Below are 19,276 nucleotides of genomic sequence, written 5' to 3' on the forward strand. Positions count from 1 at the left end.
CGCCCAGTGCACGCGTCCTGAGTTTGGCTGTGGCCCTGCTGGAAGCCTGCAGGGCTGCAGGGCTGTGGGTTCCAGGTCTGGGAGGGGGTGGGGGTGTCTGGGTGGCTCTTGGCCTTGAGCACCCAAACAGAACCAGCAGGACCCAAGGCCCTCATGCTGGCTGATGGGGGAAGACTCCTAGAAGAGCTGAGTGTGAGCTCCGGGGGTGGGGCTGGGCTCCCCTGGCCCCGGCGCACCCAGGGCCGGGCAGAACCCCCTGGAAGCCTCTGGTGACTTGGCTCCCTACGCAGCCCTGTCAGGCTCCAGAGGACCAAGCGCCAAGCCTTCCGCGGGGTCAGCAGGGTGCGGAGCCGACTCTGGCGCAGCTTACCCGAGTAGGAGCTCGTCCAGCCCAGGGGGCTGGCGCCCCAGGTGGAGGAAGGCTTGGGATTGGCTAAGCCAGGAGGCGGCCTCGTGGGTGCCGCGGTGTTCCTGGGCACCTTCCACAGCTCGTGGGACAGGGAGGCTTGCGCGTGGGAGGCCGGGCCGGAGGACCACGTCGATTTGATGTCCGACAGTTTACCTGGAGAGGCCGGGAAATGGGGCACGCATCCTTAGACACGGGAGAGCTGCGCGGGCCGAGTGCGGGGGGCGCAGCGGGGACAGGGCCTGCGGCACGCGTGCCGTCAGACACCACTGTGGCAGCCCGACCGCTGCGCCTCCTGATACTCCACCAGTTGGCTAAACGTACCAGACACAATCTGACAGCAAGGAGGCAGCATTTTCAAAGCCCAACATCAAGGCCGACTCCCTGTCTCACTGGACACAGCTCACAAGGCCACACGTCCACCTAGGCCAGACGCCCCCCGGCCCCCACGTCCCCTGGGACGCGGCCAGCCAGGCTCTGTGTGCTGCGCACTGCCGTGGGATGGCGCGGGGTTCTGGCACACTGGGAGGAGAAGCGGAGCTGGTGAGCCCGGCAGCCCCGCCTCCCCCGCAGCAAGGAGAGGAGGCCGTCAGCTTCCGGCGGCCTCAGCGCTCGGCACAGGGGCAGGAGGCTGGGCAGCAGAGCCGCACCATCCACGCGCCCCTACGGCCCACGGTGCCACGTGAGGTTCTCCACGCCTGGCCCCTGGAGGTGACCGTGACCTTGTACTGGACAGATGCTCACCTCGGAAAAGATGCTGCTGATGAGGGAAGCAAACACCACGGGGGCCGGCGCTGTGGTGCAGCGGGTGAAGCCCCAGCCTGCAGTGCCGGCATCCCCTCTGGGCGCCGGTTCAAGTCCTGGCTGCTCCTCTCTGATCCAGCCCTCTGCTATGGCCTGGGAAAGCACTGGAGGATGACCCAAGTCCTTGGGCCCTGCACTCACATGGGAGATCCAGGAGAAGCTCCTGGCTCCTGGCTTCGGGTCAGCCCAGCTCTGGCCGTTGTGGCCACTTGGGGAGTGAACCAGCGGATGGAAGACCTCTCTCTCTCTCTCTCTCTGTAACTCTGACTTTCAAATAAATAAATTAAAAAACTACCATTAAAAATTGTCTTACACGTAGGGAAGGTGATTTTTTTTTTTAAAAACACTTGCTTATTTGCAAGGCAGAGTGACAGAGAGGTAGGGAGAGACAGAGGATCTTCCATCCGACAGCCATTCCCCAGATGCTCGTGGCCAGGAGCCAGGAGCTCCGTCCAGGTGCCCCCGTGGGTGGCGGACACCTGGGGGCTTGGGCCATCACTGTTCCTCCCAGTGCCTCAGCAGGCACAGACACAGGGACTTGAGCCAGTGCTCTGGGGAGCGGCGGCTGCACCAGCTGTGCCCGCCGGCCCGGGGCAGATGGTTTATTTGTCCTTTTCTTTTCCTTTTTCTTTCTTTCTTTTTTTTTTTTTTTTGACAGGCAGAGTGGACAATGAGAGAGAGAGACAGAGAGAAAGGTCTTCCTTTGCCGTTGGTTCACCCCCCAATGGCCGCTGTGGCTGGCACACTGCGCTGATCCGAAGGCAGGAGCCAGGTGCTTCTCCTGGTCTCCCATGGGGTGCAGGGCCCAAGCACTTGGGCCATCCTCCACTGCACTCCCTGGCCACAGCAGAGAGCTGGCCTGGAAGAGGGGCAACCGGGACAGAATCCGGCTCCCCGACCGGGACTAGAACCCGGGGTGCCAGTGCCGCAGGTGGAGGATTAGCCTAGTGAGCTGCGGTGCTGGTGTCCTTTCTCTAGACCTAAATGATCGTGATCAAAATGCTGGACCTCTGGACATCAGCAGGATTAAGAATAATCCAGAAGCTCTCCTCTTGTTTTGGTTTAAATTAAGAGCTGAACTACAAGACCGACTTTCCCTCGTGCGGTATTACGAAGCTGGACAAACGGCCCTGCCTACCTGGGCTCTCGCTCCCCAAACCTGCCCATGCGGACACGAAGTCCTAACTCCAGATTCGGATTTCTCTTAAGTGACAAAGGAGGGGGATGGGGGGAGAGGGAAGAGGAGGAAGAGGAGACGCTCCCAGGCCCCGGTCACTCCCCAGATGGCTGCAATGCTTAGGGGCCGGGCTGGGCCCAATCTGGGAGCCAGGACTTCATCCAGGTCTCCCCGGGGTGGCAGGGACTCTCCCTCGTGCCACCACCACAGTCGGTGCTGTGGGAGCACTGAGCGGCGTCTCGGCCACTGCACCACACTCCTCCAGCCCATGCCCCCCGAGTTCCTATGATGCACGATTCTCGGGTCCCCTCTCTGAAGAATGCGCACAGCTATGCCGACACGGAACCGGCAGACACCACCTCCCGGCAGCGGCTTGACCACGCCTGGGTGCTGGGAGTTAGCAAGGGGGCCTGCTGGGGTCTCCCCGGGCCTGTGGCAGCAGCACGTCCCACACAGGGCCTGCCTGTAAACCCTCGCGCGCCCCTCGTCCTGCCGCCCTGAGGAGGGAGGTGGGAGGAGCAGAGAAGGAAGCCAGCTGGCCAGAGGCCACCGCGCCGTGTCCTGGCCTGTGCTCCGCACGAGGCACCGTCACCTGCTTCTCCGGGGCCCTCAGAGGAGCCACACACGTGGCCCTGCCCACGGCCTGTCGCAGCCTCCCCGCTCGCTAGGGAAGAGCTGGGCCTGCCAAGTTCCGTGGGGAGGGGGTGGGGTGGGGAGAAAATGCCACCCGCGAGGCGAGAGGCCGCTGCGCACCGGCAACACTAGGGGGCGGTGCAGAGCTGCCGACAGAGCCCCGGCGGCCGGAGCCGGCTCTGAGCGGCCAGGCACTCGAGGGGCAGCCTGGCGTTCTGCGCTGATGGCGGGGAGGACCCTGCAGAAGAGACGCGGCACTGAGCCACGGGCGGCATGCAGGCGGAGGGCTCTCTTCCTAAGCTGCCCTTCCTGGCAGAAGCCCGTGGGGGGGCCCCGGGGCCCAGGACAGGCGCTGCGCCCCTCCTGGACACGGGCTTCCGGTCACGAGGGACGATCTCGCTCGTCCTTCCACGCTCGCGCGATGGCCACACAGCAGACAGCGGCCAGGAGTCAGAGAAAAGCAAAACCCAGCAACAAAACTCAGCCCTCACAGATTCGCTGGGAACACAGGAGCCGCTTGTGTGACCTCGCAGTCCCCAAGTGCCTGGCCATCCAGGAGCCGGGGGGACGCGTGTCCTCGTGCCGGCGTCTGGTCCCTGCCCTGGGACTGTCTTGCTTCTCCCATGGAAAGCTCGGTACGACCCAGGATGGACACAGGCATGGGCCGGGAGAGGCACGGGCACGGGCTGGACCCTCTCCTTCCCCCACACCCTCCCCAGAGCCAGGGTGCCCGGCACCTGGGCCCTGTCCAACCGGCACAGCTGGTGGTGGCTGCCTTACCACGAGGCACCAGAGTTGAGAAGCTCGCAGACCTGAGGCGGCAGCTCCATGGTGCCCTGAGTGACCCCCCCCCCGTCACCTTCCAGCACAGACGTTCCCTATGAGGTCCCCTTTATGCTTAGCGACAGGACATGCGGATCCAATGGGGCCTCGTCTAGGATGTTTAGTGTCAACAGCAAAACCCGTCTCACGAGCTCAGCTGTCAGTCAGTGCTGGCACCACACGCAGTGAAGTGAACGGGTGCTCAGGGTCCCCTTGTCCCCTTCCGGGGCGGCGCCGTGACCCGCGCGCCCCACGACACCGGGCTGTGGAAGCGCTCACTGAAGTCAGAACTCGACCCAAGGCAGTCAGCGACGAAGAAGCTCATCCCCAGACACGCAGCGGGGCCCGGACCCCCGCCACGCCCCGGACGGCGACCCGGCTGCGCCGGCCGGGTTCTCTGCTCCCAGAGCCGGGGACCCCACTTTCTCCTCTCTTCTCGGGGCCGATGCCTTCCCTGGATTTTCGTTTGCCCTGAAGTCTCTCCTTTCTCAGCCGATGGAACCAAGACAGCTGCTCACCTGTTCAGCACGCACACTTTCTCCAAGCTGCAGCACCCTTGGGCAGGTGGGGGAGCCGCCTGCGACACCTCTGCTGCCACCCAGAACCAGGGTCAGCCGGCTCCTCCCTCTGGCCCCGCCCACAGGTCGCCTCCCTTCTTCCCAACCTGTCCGGCACCTGGCTGGGTGTCTCCAGGACCCTCAGAACACACTGGCTCCTGCCCTGCCGCCACAGCCCTGCTGCAGGACAGCAGGACGGCTGTGCCTCAGCCCTCCCCTGCCGCCTCACAGCCCCAGCAGGAAAGAGGGGCTGTGTCTGCGTGGTCTTCCCACCCGGACACGCAAGCACAGGGCCCCAACACTGGCGCCGGAGCCCGGAAACCTTCCCAGGGCTATGCCGGGGGCTTACCGCTGGCCGCCCTCTCCTTCCCACACGGTGAACCCCTCCTGGCTCAGCCAACCCCGTTCCCCGCTGCACCCTGGAGTCCCGTGGGGGAGCAGAATCAGCAGCAGGAAGAACAGCCCTGGGGACAGGCCTCAGCCACGTCCTGGGAAGGAAGCGCAGCCTGGACGCGCAAGTCTAAAGGGCCAGTTCACCTCTATTGTGGAGTTTTAAAAATAAAGCATTCTGGGGCTGGTGCTATGGCTTAGCAGGTAAAGCCGCCATCTGCAGCACCAGCATCCTATATGGGCGCCGGTTCGAGTCTCAGCTTCTCCACTTCCAATCCAGCTCTCTGCTATGTTCTGGGAAAGCAGCGGAAGATGGCCCAAGTCCTTGGGACCCCACACCCTCGTGGGAGACCTGAAGAAGCTCCAGGCTCCTGGCTTCGGATCGGTGCAGCTCCGGCTGTTGCAGCCATCTGGGGAGTGAACCAGCGGCTAGGGGACCTTTCTCTCTCTCTCTCTCTCTCTCTCTCTCTCTCTGCCTCTCCTTCTCTGTGTAACTCTGACTTTCAAATAAATAAATCTTTAAAAAAATCTTAATGGCTAACGTGATTTTGTAAAACCGTAAAACATGATGTACCGGGTGAGCATCCCTCACAGGAAAACCCAAAATCCGAATCGCGCTGAAATCCCGAACTTTTTGGGCACCCTGTGGGCACGCTCCGGGTCCAAGCATTTCCGGGAGGGAGGCTGACGTGTGTGAGGCCCCGCCCGCCCCTCCCCGCCGCGCCCACCTCCACTCTTGAGGAGGTAGCGGTTGACGTCCTGGATGGTGGTGTTGATGCTCGGCCCGCTGGGCACGCTGCCGGGGGTGACGTCGGGGTCGCTCTCGGGGTCGATGTTCTGAAGCCCCTTCCAGGGCACGCCGGGGTGGAACTCTGCGGCAGAAACCAAGACAAGCGGCAAGCGTCAGCACGCCCGCCGTGCTCCACCACGCTGTACGTGTTTTTCTTCCCGTCTGCAGACTGGTCATCTGCCGGCCTAGGCACACTTCCCGCTGCCTCTCAGTGCATGAGCGTGTTCTCCGATCAGGCTGGAGCCGGCACCACAGCTCCCGCGGCCTGGAGGAGGGCTGTGGGAGCCTGCAGCCCACGGCCCCGGGCCTTCCGCCGTGGCTGGCGTCACCGAGGCTCTGTAGCCCCACTGTTGAGAATAAGGGGTGGAGGGGTGCTGGATGCCAAGGCTCTCCCACGCCTGGACAGTGCAAGCCTGGCACCACAGAGGTGTCGCACGGCCTTACCTGGGGGCCAGCTGACGCTGGAGCCGTTGGAAATTTTATCACTATCGGATTTGGCGCGCGACCAGCTGTGGGGAACAGCTACAGGCGGGCTGGCTGGCGACTCACTGTTTGGGATTAAATCGTACCGGCCGTAAGAGTCGTCAATGGAGGACTTACCCGGAGGCCCAATGCTTAGACCTCCAGGGATAGCACCTGTGGGACAGCAGGAAAGAGGGACCCAGTGAGCCCCCTCGCTCCGGACACCAGGGCCTCATTTGCCAGACTTGGCCAGGGCTCTCCGGGAGCCACTGTGCAGCTGGTCTGGCCCCCGCGGGTCTCTGGCTAGTGACCAAGCTTGCTGTGGGCCCTGCACACCTCCCGGCCTCTACGCTGGGCGTCGAAGTGACGGAGACGACACCGATGGCCCCGGAGGAGGCTGCTCCCCGCTCCCGCCATGGGCAGCCGAGCAGGCGCCGTGCGCCGGGTCCCCCACAGGAAGCAGAGAATCCTGGCTCGGGCTCACTTCCTGCTGTGTATGCTCCGGGAAGCTCCGCGCCGACGGTGCTGGGCGGCTCTGCTCCTCCTAAGCGCCTGGGTTTAACTTGTGTTCTGCCATTCCCGAGGGCTCGGATTCCCCTCTGCTTGCTGACGGGACGGCGCGGTCCCCTTCTGGGGCGTTTGCAATGATGTCTCAGTTTGCAGCTGAGACCGGGCGCCTGGTTCCGCAAGCTCGGGCCCTGCCTGGCCGAGACCTGGCTCTAAGGGACTCGCACGCTTCTCCACTCCGCTTTCCTCCCTGAATTCCCGCGGCGGCCGAGGTGGCCGGGAGCGCGCCCGCGGGCCGGGGCGTACCGTGTTTGCTCGGGTTCTGATCCAGAGGAGAAGCGGCACCCGTCAAGTTCTCCATGGAGCTGGGGTGTGTCCACTGAGGGAGGCGTGACTGCGACTGGGACGGGTCCTTCACCGACAAGCCGCTGGCCACGTCCATGCTGCCCATGCTCATGTTCGGGGCCAGTGCAGCTGCAGGCGGAGACGCAGTGATTAGGACAGCCTCGCCCCTCTGCGGTCTCTGCAGCTCCCTCTGCACTCGTGGCCAAAGACTTTGACTGAAACTTCTTTTTAATGTTCATTTTTTTTTTGAGAGAGACAGGGATCTCCCATCTGACGCTCACTCCACAGACACCTCCACCACGGCCAGGGCTGGGCCAGGCCACAGCCAGGAGCCAAGAAATCAATCTGGGGGGTGGCACCGCGGCACAAAGGGTTAAGCTGCCCCTGTGCCACCAGCATCCATGTGAGCGCAGGTTCAAATCCCGGCTGCTCCACTTTGGATCCACACGAATCTCCCGGCTTTGTCCTGGCCCAGTCCTGGCTGTTGGGCCACTTGGGGAGTGAAATAGCAGATGAAAGACCTCTTTCTCGCTCTGTAACTCTGCCTTTCAAATAAATCATTTTTAAAAACCCCAAAAAGAGAAAACAAAACAAAACAAAACAAAAACAAAAGGCCACCTCAATCTGGTCTCTCAGTGGGTGGCAGGGACCCAGCTACTTAGGGTCACAGGAGCAGGAGGCTGGGTGGGGCAGAGCTGGGACTTGAACCCAGGCCCCAGGCACAGGGTGCAGGTGTCCCGGGCGCCAGCACTCGGCCACGTCTGAAGCTGCCAGCTCCCTCTGCTGTGTGTCTGCCAACTCTAACCGCCACCACCAGCAGCCGGAGTGCCATCGCTAGCTTCTGCACTCTGACAGTCTGGGCACAGCTCCTGGGGTCACTCCCCTTTGCTGAGTCTCTCCTGCCAGCCCACCTGGCCTGGGGGGCACCTGTGGGCTTGCGTGCCAGGTGTGTGCCCTCTAGGAAGGCCAGCGATGGACAGGTGCTGATGTGGCAGATGATACAACTCACATTCTCTACTGTAGGAGTTGCATGAGTAAATGGTGCTTTTCTTTTTTAATTTATTTAAAAGTCAGAGTTAGAGAGAAGGGGGGAGGGGATAGAACATCTTCCGTCTGCTGGTTCACTCCCCAGATGGCCACGATGGCCAAGAGTGAGCCAGGCCAAAGCCAGGAGCCAGGAGCTCCATGGGGTCTCCCACGTGGGTGCAGGGGTCCAAGCTCTTGGTCCATCTTCTGCTGCTTCCCCAGGCCACAGCAGTGAGCTGGATCAGAAGTGGAGCAGCCGGGCCTCAAACTGGTGGCACACAGGAGGCCGTGCTGCAGGCAGCAGCGTTACCCGCTACACCACAACTCCAGCCCCTGAGCCTCCCTGCTTCTCAAGGAGTGCCTCGGGGTGGGAGGGCGGGCATGGTGGGAAGACTCACTACATTCCTAAACTTGTACTTATGAAATTTAAATAAAACTAGGTGGGATTTAACGGGAAGGCTAAGTCAGGGCCCCACGCCGCATTAACAGAACTCTGTGTTATACACCCGGAGGGTGAGCCCAGCTACTGAAACACCCGCTGTTTCCAAGTGTTGTCGCTCGCCAGTGATGCGTCTCCCTCAGGAATGCTGCACAGGACAAGCTGACTGGCAGGGAGAGTTCGCAATGAAGGCCCTCAAAAAAAAAAAAAAAAAAAGTGCCCGACTGAGGGGCAGGCACGTGGCTCCGTGGGTAAGTGCCTGACTGAGGGGCAGGCCGTGGCTCCGTGGGTAAGTGCCTGACTGAGGGGCAGCCCGTGGCTCCGTGGATAAGTGCCTGACTGAGGGGCAGGCCGTGGCTCCGTGGGTAAGTGCCTGAGGGGCAGGCCCGTGGCTCCGTGGGTAAGTGCCTGACTGAGGGGCAGGCACGTGGCTCCGTGGGTAAGTGCCCGACTGAGGGGCAGGCACGTGGCTCCGTGGGTAAGTGCCTGACTGAGGGGCAGGCCGTGGCTCCGTGGGTAAGTGCCTGACTGAGGGGCTCCGTGGGTTAAGTCACTGCCTGCTCTGCTTCCCATCCAGCTCCCTGCTAGTGCACCTGGGAAAGCAGCTGAAGGCGGCTCAGTGTCTTGGGCCCTGCACCCGCGTGAGAGACCCAGGTGGAGCTCCTGCCTCCTGGCTTTGGCCTGGCCCAGCCCTGTTGTTGCGAGCACTTGTGCAGTGAGCCAGGGGATGGAAGCTCTCTCTCTGTGTCACTCTGCCTTTCAAATGTTGTTTGTTCCAGAGAAGTGCCTGGCTCCTGTGAACATGAGCCCTGTGCCGGCAGCGCCGCTGGGAGCGGCCCTCTGCGTCCTGAGGGAAGAGAATCAGAGGGACGAGCTGCAGAGCTGAGGCGGGAGTGCGGCAGCTGCGGGGCGCCCACGGCCCTGCCTTCAGTTTACAGAAAGCGTTTGTGGCGGTGGCCAAAGTCCTGCTCCGCAGACGGTGGCTGGAGCTACCCCCTGATGAAGGCTGTGTTCCCGGTGCGCTGGTCAGCCGCTGCGACCACAGCCGCGCGGTCCTGGGCGTCACGGGGCGCTCCCTGGTGCCAGCACGGAGCCCAGGGGACTCACCGAGAGGGTAAGAAGCGAAGGTGTTGGGCGAAGACTGCTGCTCTTTGGTCTGCAGGTCGGGTAGGCCGGGAGCCTGGGGGTGGGGGGGGAAGCTGTCCATGGCCGGCTTGCCTGCAGAGGGGTGCAGAGACAGGGGCGGCGGCGGTGCTGGCGGCTGCTTCATGAGCAGGGCCTGGGCCAGCTGGCGCTGGTGCTGCTGGATCTGCTGCTGCAGATTAGTGATTGTGCGCGCAACCTGGCAGGTGGAGACACACGGCCCTCAGGCAGGCAGGGCGGCACGCGCGGCCACACCCGGCTCACGCCCCACTGCTGCACACCCGGCTCACGCCCCACTGCTGCACACCTGGCTGCACACCCGGCTCACGCCCCACTGCTGCACACCTGGCTGCACACCCAGCTCACGCCCCACTGCTGCACACCCGGCTGCACACCCGGCTCACGCCCCACTGCTGCACGCCTGGCTCACACCCGGCTCACGCCCAGCTCACGCCCCACTGCTGCACACCCGGCTGCACCCGGCTCACGCCCCACTGCTGCACTCCTGGCTGCACACCCCACTGCTGCACACCTGGCTGCACACCCGGCTTACGCCCCACTGCTGCACGCCCAGCCACACACCCGGCTCACGCCCCACTGCTGCACGCCCGGGCTGCCTTGTGCCCTACCCAGCGAGCACAGGGGAAGCCCGGCGACACTCTAGCGGCTCCCCGATGATGGAGTGCCACAGCTAAGGACAGGCCCACCTGGGGGGACCTACTTGCTGCTCCTGCTGTCGCATGGGTCCGGAAACATTGCGCTGGGCTTGTAGCATCTGCTGCTGGATCTGTAAACGTTGGTATGCCTGTGGACACAAAGGAAGAGTGGACGGGTCACAGGCAGGTCCACAAGTGGCTCCACCTGTGGACATCAGGCAGCAGGCAAGAGACAGTGGCCGGCACCGCCGGTCCTAACTGCTCCGCCGCTTCAGCGCACTGCGGAGGCACCGCGCATTTGTTAAAGGCTAAATGTGTTGGCAAAGCTTTTCCAGTGTCCAGATTTCTCCAAAGTAACTCCGACAATACCCTCTTTAGAGCTGGTAGTGAGGCCGTCAGTCAGCGAGGAGAGCTACACTCTGCGTGATTCATGCAACTAAAAACTCAAAGACGACAGCTTAATCTGACGCTGAGTCCCGGCGGCCTGGACGGTGTGGGAGAGGCGGCGGTGAGCAGTACCCGGCACACAGCCTGCAGGCTCTGGAGCACCTGTGGCCGGCACAGACCCGACGAGTGCCGTGCACCGTCCTGCTCCTGCCAGAATGCTGGCTGAATGTTCACATTTTTCTTACAACACTGATTTTTGGGGGCATTTCTGGCATGAAGCCTTATTAAAACAGAATTCAAATAAAGGCAGACATTGTATTATTAGAAACGCCTCACTAACCTACTGCTGATGCAGGCATGAAACGCTTCATGTAAGTGAATTCTCGTGGGTCCTACGGCACAGCTGGAGGGGCTGGCGCTGTGGCGTAGCGGGTTAGACTGCTCCCCACAGCGCCAGCCTCCTCTGTGTGCTGGTTTGAGTCTCCACTTCTTCTTTTTTTTTTGACAGGCAGAGTGGATAGTGAGAGAGAGAGAGACAGAGAGAAAGGTCTTCCTTTGCCGTTGGTTCACCCTCCAATGGCCGCCATGGCTGGTGCGCTGCGGCCGGCGCACCGCGGTGATCCGAAGGCAGGAGCCAGGTGCTTCTCCTGGTCTCCCATGGGGTGCAGGGCCCAAGCACCTGGGCCATCCCCCACTGCACTCCCGGGCAGTGGAAGAGGGGCAACCGGGGCAGAATCCGGCGCCCCGACCGGGACTAGAACCTGGTGTGCTGGCGCCACAAGGCGGAGGATTAGCCTAGTGAGCCGTGGCGCCGGCCTGAGTCTCCACTTCTGACCCAGCTCCCTGCTGTGCCCTGGGAAAGCAGTGGAGGATGACCCAAGTCCTTGGGCCCTGCACCTGCATGGGAGACCCAGAAGAAGCTCCTGGCTCCTGGCTTCGGATCAGCGCAGCTCCAGCCGTTGCGGCCAATTGGGGAGTGACCCAGCAGATGGAAGGCCTCTCTCTCTCTGTCTCTCTGCCTCTCCTGTGTACCTCTGACTTTCAAATAAATAATAAATAAATCTTTAAAAGAAAAGGACAGAATGTATTGCTTTAAACCAGAGTACAAACGTAACCCTACATTTTCTCTGATTCTCACACCACAGAGGTCACTGCAAGCTGTGTAACCGGGAGATTCTTGGCCTCAGTCCGTGGGCTCTGTGTGGTGTGGGGCTGTGGCCAGGACAGAAGCCTGCTGGCTGACATGGCCTGGCCGTGCCTGGGGCTGTGCCTGGCAGGACCGCGAGGTCTCCAGCACCGGCCTTCCTTCCGCCTCCCCTGGGAAGCCGGACGCCCACGTTGTGAGCCGGGCAGCGGGGCGGGAGACCGTGGGCCCCGGGCCTCCCATCAAAGCCTGAGTCCGTCAGGGACGTGCCCTGTTTTCGGCTTCCTTCACGGCGCCTGGCCGTTTCCCAGGCGGTGAGTTCTCAGATGAGGCCTCCACATGTTAGAGACAGGACTACGCACTTGGCCCTTCAACGCCCACAAGCTCAGTCTACAACCAGCAACACAGCGGCATGGATGTCGGAAAATTAAAAACTAAAGCTATGTTAAGTGATGAAACTCCCAGGATTAGGTCCCATCAGCTGTGTTCCTGGGCTTCTGTGGCCCCAGAGCGTCCACTCTAACGGGCGACTTCCCTGCCCCGCCCCAGGACCGCACTGTGCGTGCCAGCACCGTGTGAGGACTGAGGTCCCTGTGCCCTGACGCCGGCCGAGAGCACCCGCGGGAGCACAGGCCCGCACACGGAGGCCGACGCCCGCCCTCCTGACGGCTCCTGGTTCGCGCGCGTTAGCAGCCCCTCGTCCTGCTCTCGCCAGGAGCGCCGTGCCGCCCGGCGCCCGGCGTCTGCCCACTCACCAGCTGCAGCTGATAGAGCTGGCTCAGCATCGTCATGTGCTGAGGGCTAACTGGCGAGGTTAGTAGTGCAGGGTTGAGACCAATGGTTTTTGCTGCAAACTGCAAAAGCTGTGCTTGAACCTGCGCAATGGAAAACACGCCATTAGCCACGCGTCTGCGGAGGTAGGCCTGCGCACGCCCTTCTCTGGAAGTCACTCATAAGGACACTTAGACGGCACTGGCCTCAAGGGTGCACTCTGACGGACAGTCACTTTTCACGCACGTTTTAGCAGGAGTAGCTGACGTGAGGAAGAGAGGAGCGAGCGAGGGGAGGGAGGCCAGGCAGGGAGCAGGGAAGGCCCGGGGTTCCGGCCTCCAAGCCTTTCCGTCACGAGTAACGTCCTGATCCGGGCCTTTCCTCCCAGAGGCGGCGTTCCTCACCCGGGGACAGCAAGGGAGACCCCAGCAAGACGCTGACCCTGGCTTGAGCCCCACCCAAATGGGGCAGGGGCGCACTGCTGATCGCAGGCCTGTCAGCGCCTGCTGGGGAGGTGTCGACCTCAGCCTGGCAGCAGATCCTGCGGGTCTCCGCAGACCTGACCCCGCACCCCTGCAGGCTCGGCAGACCTGACCCCGCACCCCTGCAGGCTCGGCAGACCTGACCCCGCACCCCTGCGGTTCTCTGCAGACCTGACCCCGCACCCCTACAGGGCTCGGCAGACCTGACCCCGCACCCCTGCGGGCTTGGCAGACCTGACCCCGCACCCCTGCGGGTCTCTGCAGACCTGACCCCACACCCCTGCGGGTCTCGCAGACCTGACCCTGACCCGCTCAGAGACCTCCCCACTCTGAACCAACAGGAGCCGGTACTGGCCATGGCGACTCTCTTGTTTATGGCAGACATGTAGAGTTTCTGTAAAAACACATTTTCAATATTCAAAATTATTTTGTTTATTTGAAAGGCAGAGAGAGAAAGGATTGACTCCCACGCCCTGGTTCATTTCCCAGTGCCTGTGACAGCCAGGGCTGGGCCAGGCTGCAGGCAGGAGCTAGGAGCTGGGAGCTGCCGCCAGGTCTCTCACGTGGGCGGCACTGCTGTGCCCGAGGCCTGCGTTCCCAGGGAGCTGGAACCAGGACAGAGCTGTCCATCACAGGACGTGGGCGACTCCGGTCCTAACGGGTAGGCCAAAGGCCCAGCCCGAATATATTCACTCAAATCAGGAAGGTAAGTCGATTTCCCGAGAAACCACCCTGCAATGGCCGACGTGCGGGACAGTCAGGCGTGCCGGGGAGGGGGCCTGCCATTCCTGTCACTGCCTCCCAACCACTGGGGCCTGTGCAGCCGCCAGGCCGCCTGCTCAAGCCCCCGCCCTCCCCTGCCTTGCTCGCTGTGGTTGGTGGAAGGCGAGGCTGTCCCAGAAGCCCCCGAGAGAGGCACGTTCGCCTTGCCCGCCTGCCCTTTGGGCATCTTCGTGCTAACCGCAGCTCACCGTGTGTCCTGACTCATCTGCGTCACTGCCTCCTCCCAGCCCCCAGCCCTCTCACCTGGCGCAGTTACAGAGGCCGGAGTCCTAGTGAATTCCCTGCTACACGGCGCTCTCCTCCCTGTGCCATGCTGTCCTGCTGGGCAAGTGTGCGCCCAGCACCCAGCACCCAGTCCCAGTGCTGAGGGCTGGGTCCCCCTTGGAGGCACTGGGAGGTGGGAGACATCAGGTCGTCTGTGGGGCAGGCTGTGCGGGGAGCCCGCGTGGGCAGCAGGGCTCACCGGCCCGCGGCTCCCTGCTGGCTGTGGTGCAGCCCAGTGCACTAGGACGTGACTTTCTAGTCAGCTAAGACGAAGTCTAACTCAAGTCTACGAGCCACCACACTGAGACATTAGCACGCTCTCTCTTGCACCGGGCTGAAAATCAGGCCCCTCAGAAACGTCAGCTCTCTTCCCAGTACCAGAGGTCTTGTAGGGAAGAAAGCCGTTTTTCTCTCTGCTAGGTCACGCTAGAATGTGGTGGCCACGCGGGGTCTGCCCCAGGGCAGCAGCACAGCGCCCCGGCCCGCCAAGGTGCAGAGAGCTCTGTCGGCAGCATGAGCGGCCACAGTGGCTGGGCAAGGTAAGGAGCAAGAGCAGTGACGGAACATTCCAGAAGTCAAGACCACCACCAGGCGGCCGTAGCCCACGCACAACCACCACGCCCCTTTCCTTGATAGAATCAAGTCTCTTGGGGCAGGCGTGAACTAACAGTGCTTGCCACAGGCCTGCAGCCCTGGGTCACGCAGCTCCACGGAAGGCCGCCACCCTGGACTGCTCTGAGCCCGACGCTCCCCGGAGCTGCTCTCTGCAACACGACCACGACCAAGCGCACTCCACACAGTGGGCCAGCGCCACTCGCACCCGGCTCGGGCGGCTGGAGGTGTGCCGGCAGCAGGGCGGCTGAGCGGCTGCCCAGGACTCTCGGGCGCACGAAAGCTCAACGCGCCAGCCCTCCTCCCGGCGCACCACCTGGCCCTCCCTTCAGAGCAGTGACTGACTCGGCCCGAGACCCCACCAGACGCCCCCGTCTCTCCGCTTGGCCACGCGTGCGCTCGTGTGAGGGGCTGACCTGAGGGGATAGAAACTGAGGCACTTGAGCACGGAGACTGGGCTGGGAGGGGTTCAGAGGCTGCACTGGTGGCTGTGGCGGCTGCTGCACGGTCCTGGCTTGTGCTGTTCCGCTGTTGCCAAACACACCCAGATTGCCGCTCGGTATCTGCAGGGGCGGAGCGCATGCACACAGGCAGGGGTTAGAGGAGCGCCGTCTGCAGGGGCTGGGAAACGCTTTGTCCTAAGTACAAACACAGACCTGCTTCTGCCTCCTACACTGTCAACCCGTTCCGCAGTCACAGCGATGGGAAACCGGCCCAGGACGCGCACAGGAGCCACATGGAGTCAGTGTCACACTGTCCCCAAAGCTGTCACAGGCTGGCCATGGCAGAACACTAAGTGCTTCACCCAGTGGCGTCTGGGCCGCATTATGGCCAACCAGGAGAGCAGGGAATCCGGCTGGAGCCGGCGTCCACCGCCAGCCCCACCCTGCTAAAGCCCCCGGGCGGGGCTTGGAGGAGCCCAGGCTCGTGCCGCTGGAAGCGGCTGCGAGTGGTTAACGGCACTGGGACCACACCACACAGGGGACACCGCAGTGTCCACGCCCAGAGACGCTCAGAGGCCCAAGTCCAGGAGGGACCAAGTGAGGGCCGCTGCACGGCCTGTGCGTGTCTCACTTCGCACCGGAGAACCCAGCGGTCAGCTTCCTCCTTCCCCAGGAGGGGCGAGGCGGGAGTGACACCTCGCAGGGCATGTGCCCTCAAGTCTGGGCACAGGCGGAAGGCAGCGTATGCCGAGGGCGAGGCCACCGCGGGGGCGCTGCCGGGAGAGGCCGGGCACCACGGGTGCCGTAGTGGACCTGGCGCCTGCAGGCCTGCCGGCCACCACACCAGCTCCCTGCTGCTCAGGTCTAATCCTGGCAGTGCCGGCGCCCATAGGGAGGCCCTACAGCGTCTCGGCCGCCTGTGTGAACCTGACTCCGCAGCGACAGGAGTATCGGGTGAACTAAGAAGTTCAGGTTTCCAACACACGCGTTAGACGGCAGGTACACAGAGCGCCCTGCTCTCCCAACAGCCTTACCTGTCTAGAAGAATTCAAGTTTTGCATGCCCAGCCCTGAGGCAACCCCACCCAGGGCCTGACCGGGGAGTGCACTGTTTGCCAGGGGGAGCTTCAGGCTTGGGGAAGGCAAAAACGGTGAAGTCGTGGGCTCTTCCACGAGGCCGCCATCCTGATTGGAGAAAGAGAGGGTGAGCTGCGTGCAGTGGGCAGCAGACACAGCGGCAAACAGTGTCCCAGGAAGACAGGGAGAGGGGAATGGATGGACAAAGAATCGAAAGATCAGAACGTGTGGGTGAGGGAATGGAGGACATGGGCAAAAGGAAGAGGGAAAAAGAAAAAGAGAAACAGGGTTAGGACGCTGTTTTCACTAAAACTCCATTTCAGACACTCAGACACACACACACACACACACACACACACACACACACACTAAGCCCCAGTCTCCCGGCTTCAGGGAGTCAGGGGAAGCACAGAGGCGTGGCCAAAGCCTCACTCAGGAGCTGCCCCAGTGCCCACGGGCGCGTGTGCTTGGAGGAGCCGCTGCGAGGCTGCGCACACGCACACATGCGCACACGCGCACCCACAGCAACTCCACGGGCTCAGCCCCGTGAGGGCCCTGTTCTCAGACCAACCCTGCTGATCGCTTTGCATTTACTGAGGTCACGCTGCGTGCCAGGCCCTTTGCAAATCTGTCTCATCTGGCACCGCGGCCCGCCTGCGTCTGCTCCACACTCTAAGGTGAGCAACTCAGCCAGGGCGCCGTGCCAGGGTTGCGGGGAGTTGAGTTAGACCGGAACCCCAGACCAAGGGCCAGTTACTCTGGTTCGCGTCCATTCCTGCGCCACGCCACAGACGCAGCCTTCGCGAGCCCGGCGTGCGGCGGAAGCCGCGGAGACACCGCCTCTGCTGTGGGCCTGTTCTCGCCTCTAACCTGTGCTTTCACTCAGCTCTCCTTGAGGCTTCTAGAACCCGACTGGAAGGCGACGCTCCACCCTCCTGCGGTCACACCGACAACACTGAAGGGCCTGGGATTTCCAGCTCCGCAGGGGCACTGCGGACCGACGGGCACAGGCCAGCCAGCCGGGGCCAAGCCCCGCCGCCTCTAATCCCTTCTCCCAAGATTAAGCGCGTGCCATCATTCCCAAATGACACAACTGCCATCTTGAAATTGAGACCGAACAGAAACCTGATGACCTCTTCCTGTCGCACAGGCAGCAGGTGACCAGCGCGCTCGCACGGTGAGGCCGGGCCTGTTTCAGCGTTGCCTGCCTGGGAGCGCACCCCTCCTGAGTTGACGGGTACAAGTCACCGAACCACGACAGCTCAGCAAGTGTCAACCCGACTCGCACCGAGGACACAGTGCAAATGCTACAAGGCAACCAGACCAAGAACTCCCTAAAGGCACACCTTGTCCAGAAAGGTGGCACGGTCCACGGAAGACTCTTTGGAGATGGGTGGGCGGCAGCCGAGGGCTTTTGGGACCATCCCATTGTAGTCAGTCACTCCCAGGCCACGCTTGTCCACGTCCACCTTCTTTTCCAGTAGAGCGCCTGGGGAACAAGAGCAAGGGGCTCTGGGCACAGAACTGGACGGGTGCCGGCTGAAGCCTGGGGCAGGGCAACAGCCCCCCAAGGGGCTCTGGGCACAGACCTGGATGGGTGCCGGCTGAAGCCTGGGGCAGGGCAACAGCCCCCCAAGGGGCCCTGGGCACAGACCTGCACGGGTGCCGGCTGAAGCCTGGGGCAGGGCAACAGCCCCCCCAAGGGGCGCTGGGCACAGACCTGGACGGGCCCCGCCGGCTTGCCTGGCTCTGCTTGTCCTCTGCACTCCACACACGGCGCCTGCTGGTCCCTCGGGGCTTGCTTCTCCCCTCAGGCAGGCTCCACGCGCCTGTCTCAAGGGGGCCCTCCCGACTGCCCAGCCTCCTCTTGCGCCCCCGGCAGGAGCGCCACCTCGCAAAGCAGGGCAGGGCCTGTGCTGCAGCTTGCGGCCTGCTGACGGTGCCAGCTGCGCCTGCGTCAGCTCACATCACCTCACACTTTAAGGAGCTAGAAGTCGCTCTCTCTAGTTCACATGGGCTTTTCCTACCCTTGCAGTCTGTAGCATACATTGCAAAAAATCACTAATTTACTTGAGACAGCGAGAGGGAGAGAGAGCGCTCATCTGTTCATTCTCCAAAAGTCCAAAATGGACAGGGCCAGGCCTGGCTGAAGCTGGGAGCTGGGACATCCATCCAGGCTCCTCTTGCGGGGGCAGGAACCCAAGCCCTGGAGCCATCGCCGCGGCCTCCAGGGTCTGCATCGCCGGGAGGCAGGGCTGGCACTGAACTCAAGGATCCTGACGAGGGGCACGGATGTCAGCTGCTCCGCCGAACCCGGGGCAGCCCCGTAGCCCACGCTTTGGCCCTTGGATGTTACTAGACGCTCTATCCTCACTCATTTGTAAGACTTATTTATTTGAAAGGCAGAGTGACAGGGAGGGACAGAGAGATCCTCCTCTGTTGGTTCACTGCCCGGGTGACAGGGGTGGACCAGGTCTCCCACGTGGACGGCAGGGGCTTCAGCACTTGGCGGTCACCTGCTGCCTCCCAGGCCAGCAGCAGAGCGGCACCGGAAGCGCAGAGCGGCCGGGACTCGCACGAGGCTCTGTGGTGCAGGATGCCGGCTTAGCACACTGTGCTCCGACACCAGCCCCACCCTCACTACCTAGGAACTTGCTGACTCACTACAAGGACTCAAGCTGCACGACCGACGCCTGCAGCACTTGTGTGCTGTCGAGGACCCGTGCAGCCGCCTTCGGGGCGGAGCCCGTGTGCGAGGCTCCCTCGGCGCACCCGACGCCTGTTTCCACACATCGATGCTGTCTGCCGGTGACTGTGGTGTTCAGAATTGTTCCCCAGTTCACTGCGTAAGCACTGGGGGCGCACTTTTTTTTTTTTTTTAATTTATTTGACAGAGTTAGACAGTAAGAGAGAGAGACAGAAGGGTCTTCCTTCCGTTGGTTCACCCCCCAAATGGCTGCTATGGCTGGAGCTGCGCCGATCCGAAGCCAGGAGCCAGGAGCTTCTTCCTGGTCTCCCACGTGGTGCAGGGGCCCAAGCACTTGGGCATCTTCCTCTGCTTTCCCAGGCCACAGCAGGGAGCTGGATTGGAAGTGGAGCAGCTGGGACTTGAACTGGCGCCCACATGGGATGCTGGCACTGCAGGCAGTGGCTTAAC

The 19,276-nt window shown here is 62.5% G+C and overlaps 1 protein-coding gene across 9 annotated transcripts in view; it reads right to left on the reverse strand.

Annotated features, from left to right (window-relative positions):
* TNRC6C (trinucleotide repeat containing adaptor 6C) overlaps positions 1–19,276 on the reverse strand; it is a 115,969-nt gene that overhangs the window by 4,073 nt on the left and 92,620 nt on the right. For 2 of the 9 annotated variants that reach the window (XM_070060236.2, XM_089316680.1), the window contains 10 exons: positions 17,466–17,608; positions 16,078–16,251; positions 15,017–15,163; positions 12,444–12,563; positions 10,223–10,306; positions 9,466–9,700; positions 6,855–7,022; positions 6,024–6,215; positions 5,518–5,661; positions 371–562 (listed from right to left, as the gene is read on the reverse strand). In XM_070060236.2, the coding sequence (XP_069916337.2) occupies positions 371–562; positions 5,518–5,661; positions 6,024–6,215; positions 6,855–7,022; positions 9,466–9,700; positions 10,223–10,306; positions 12,444–12,563; positions 15,017–15,163; positions 16,078–16,251; positions 17,466–17,608 (1,599 nt within the window). Of the gene's footprint in view, positions 1–370; positions 563–5,517; positions 5,662–6,023; positions 6,216–6,854; positions 7,023–9,465; positions 9,701–10,208; positions 10,307–12,443; positions 12,564–15,016; positions 15,164–16,077; positions 16,252–17,465; positions 17,609–19,276 lie in introns of those variants that run through there. The other 7 variants (XR_016223465.1, XR_016223466.1, XM_089316678.1 and 4 more) reach the window with 7 other exon arrangements.

Source organism: Oryctolagus cuniculus, chromosome 17 (assembly GCF_051225735.1).
Source record: "Oryctolagus cuniculus isolate XC-2025 breed Fujian yellow rabbit chromosome 17, ASM5122573v1, whole genome shotgun sequence".
NCBI classification, from domain to species: Eukaryota; Metazoa; Chordata; class Mammalia; order Lagomorpha; family Leporidae; genus Oryctolagus; species Oryctolagus cuniculus.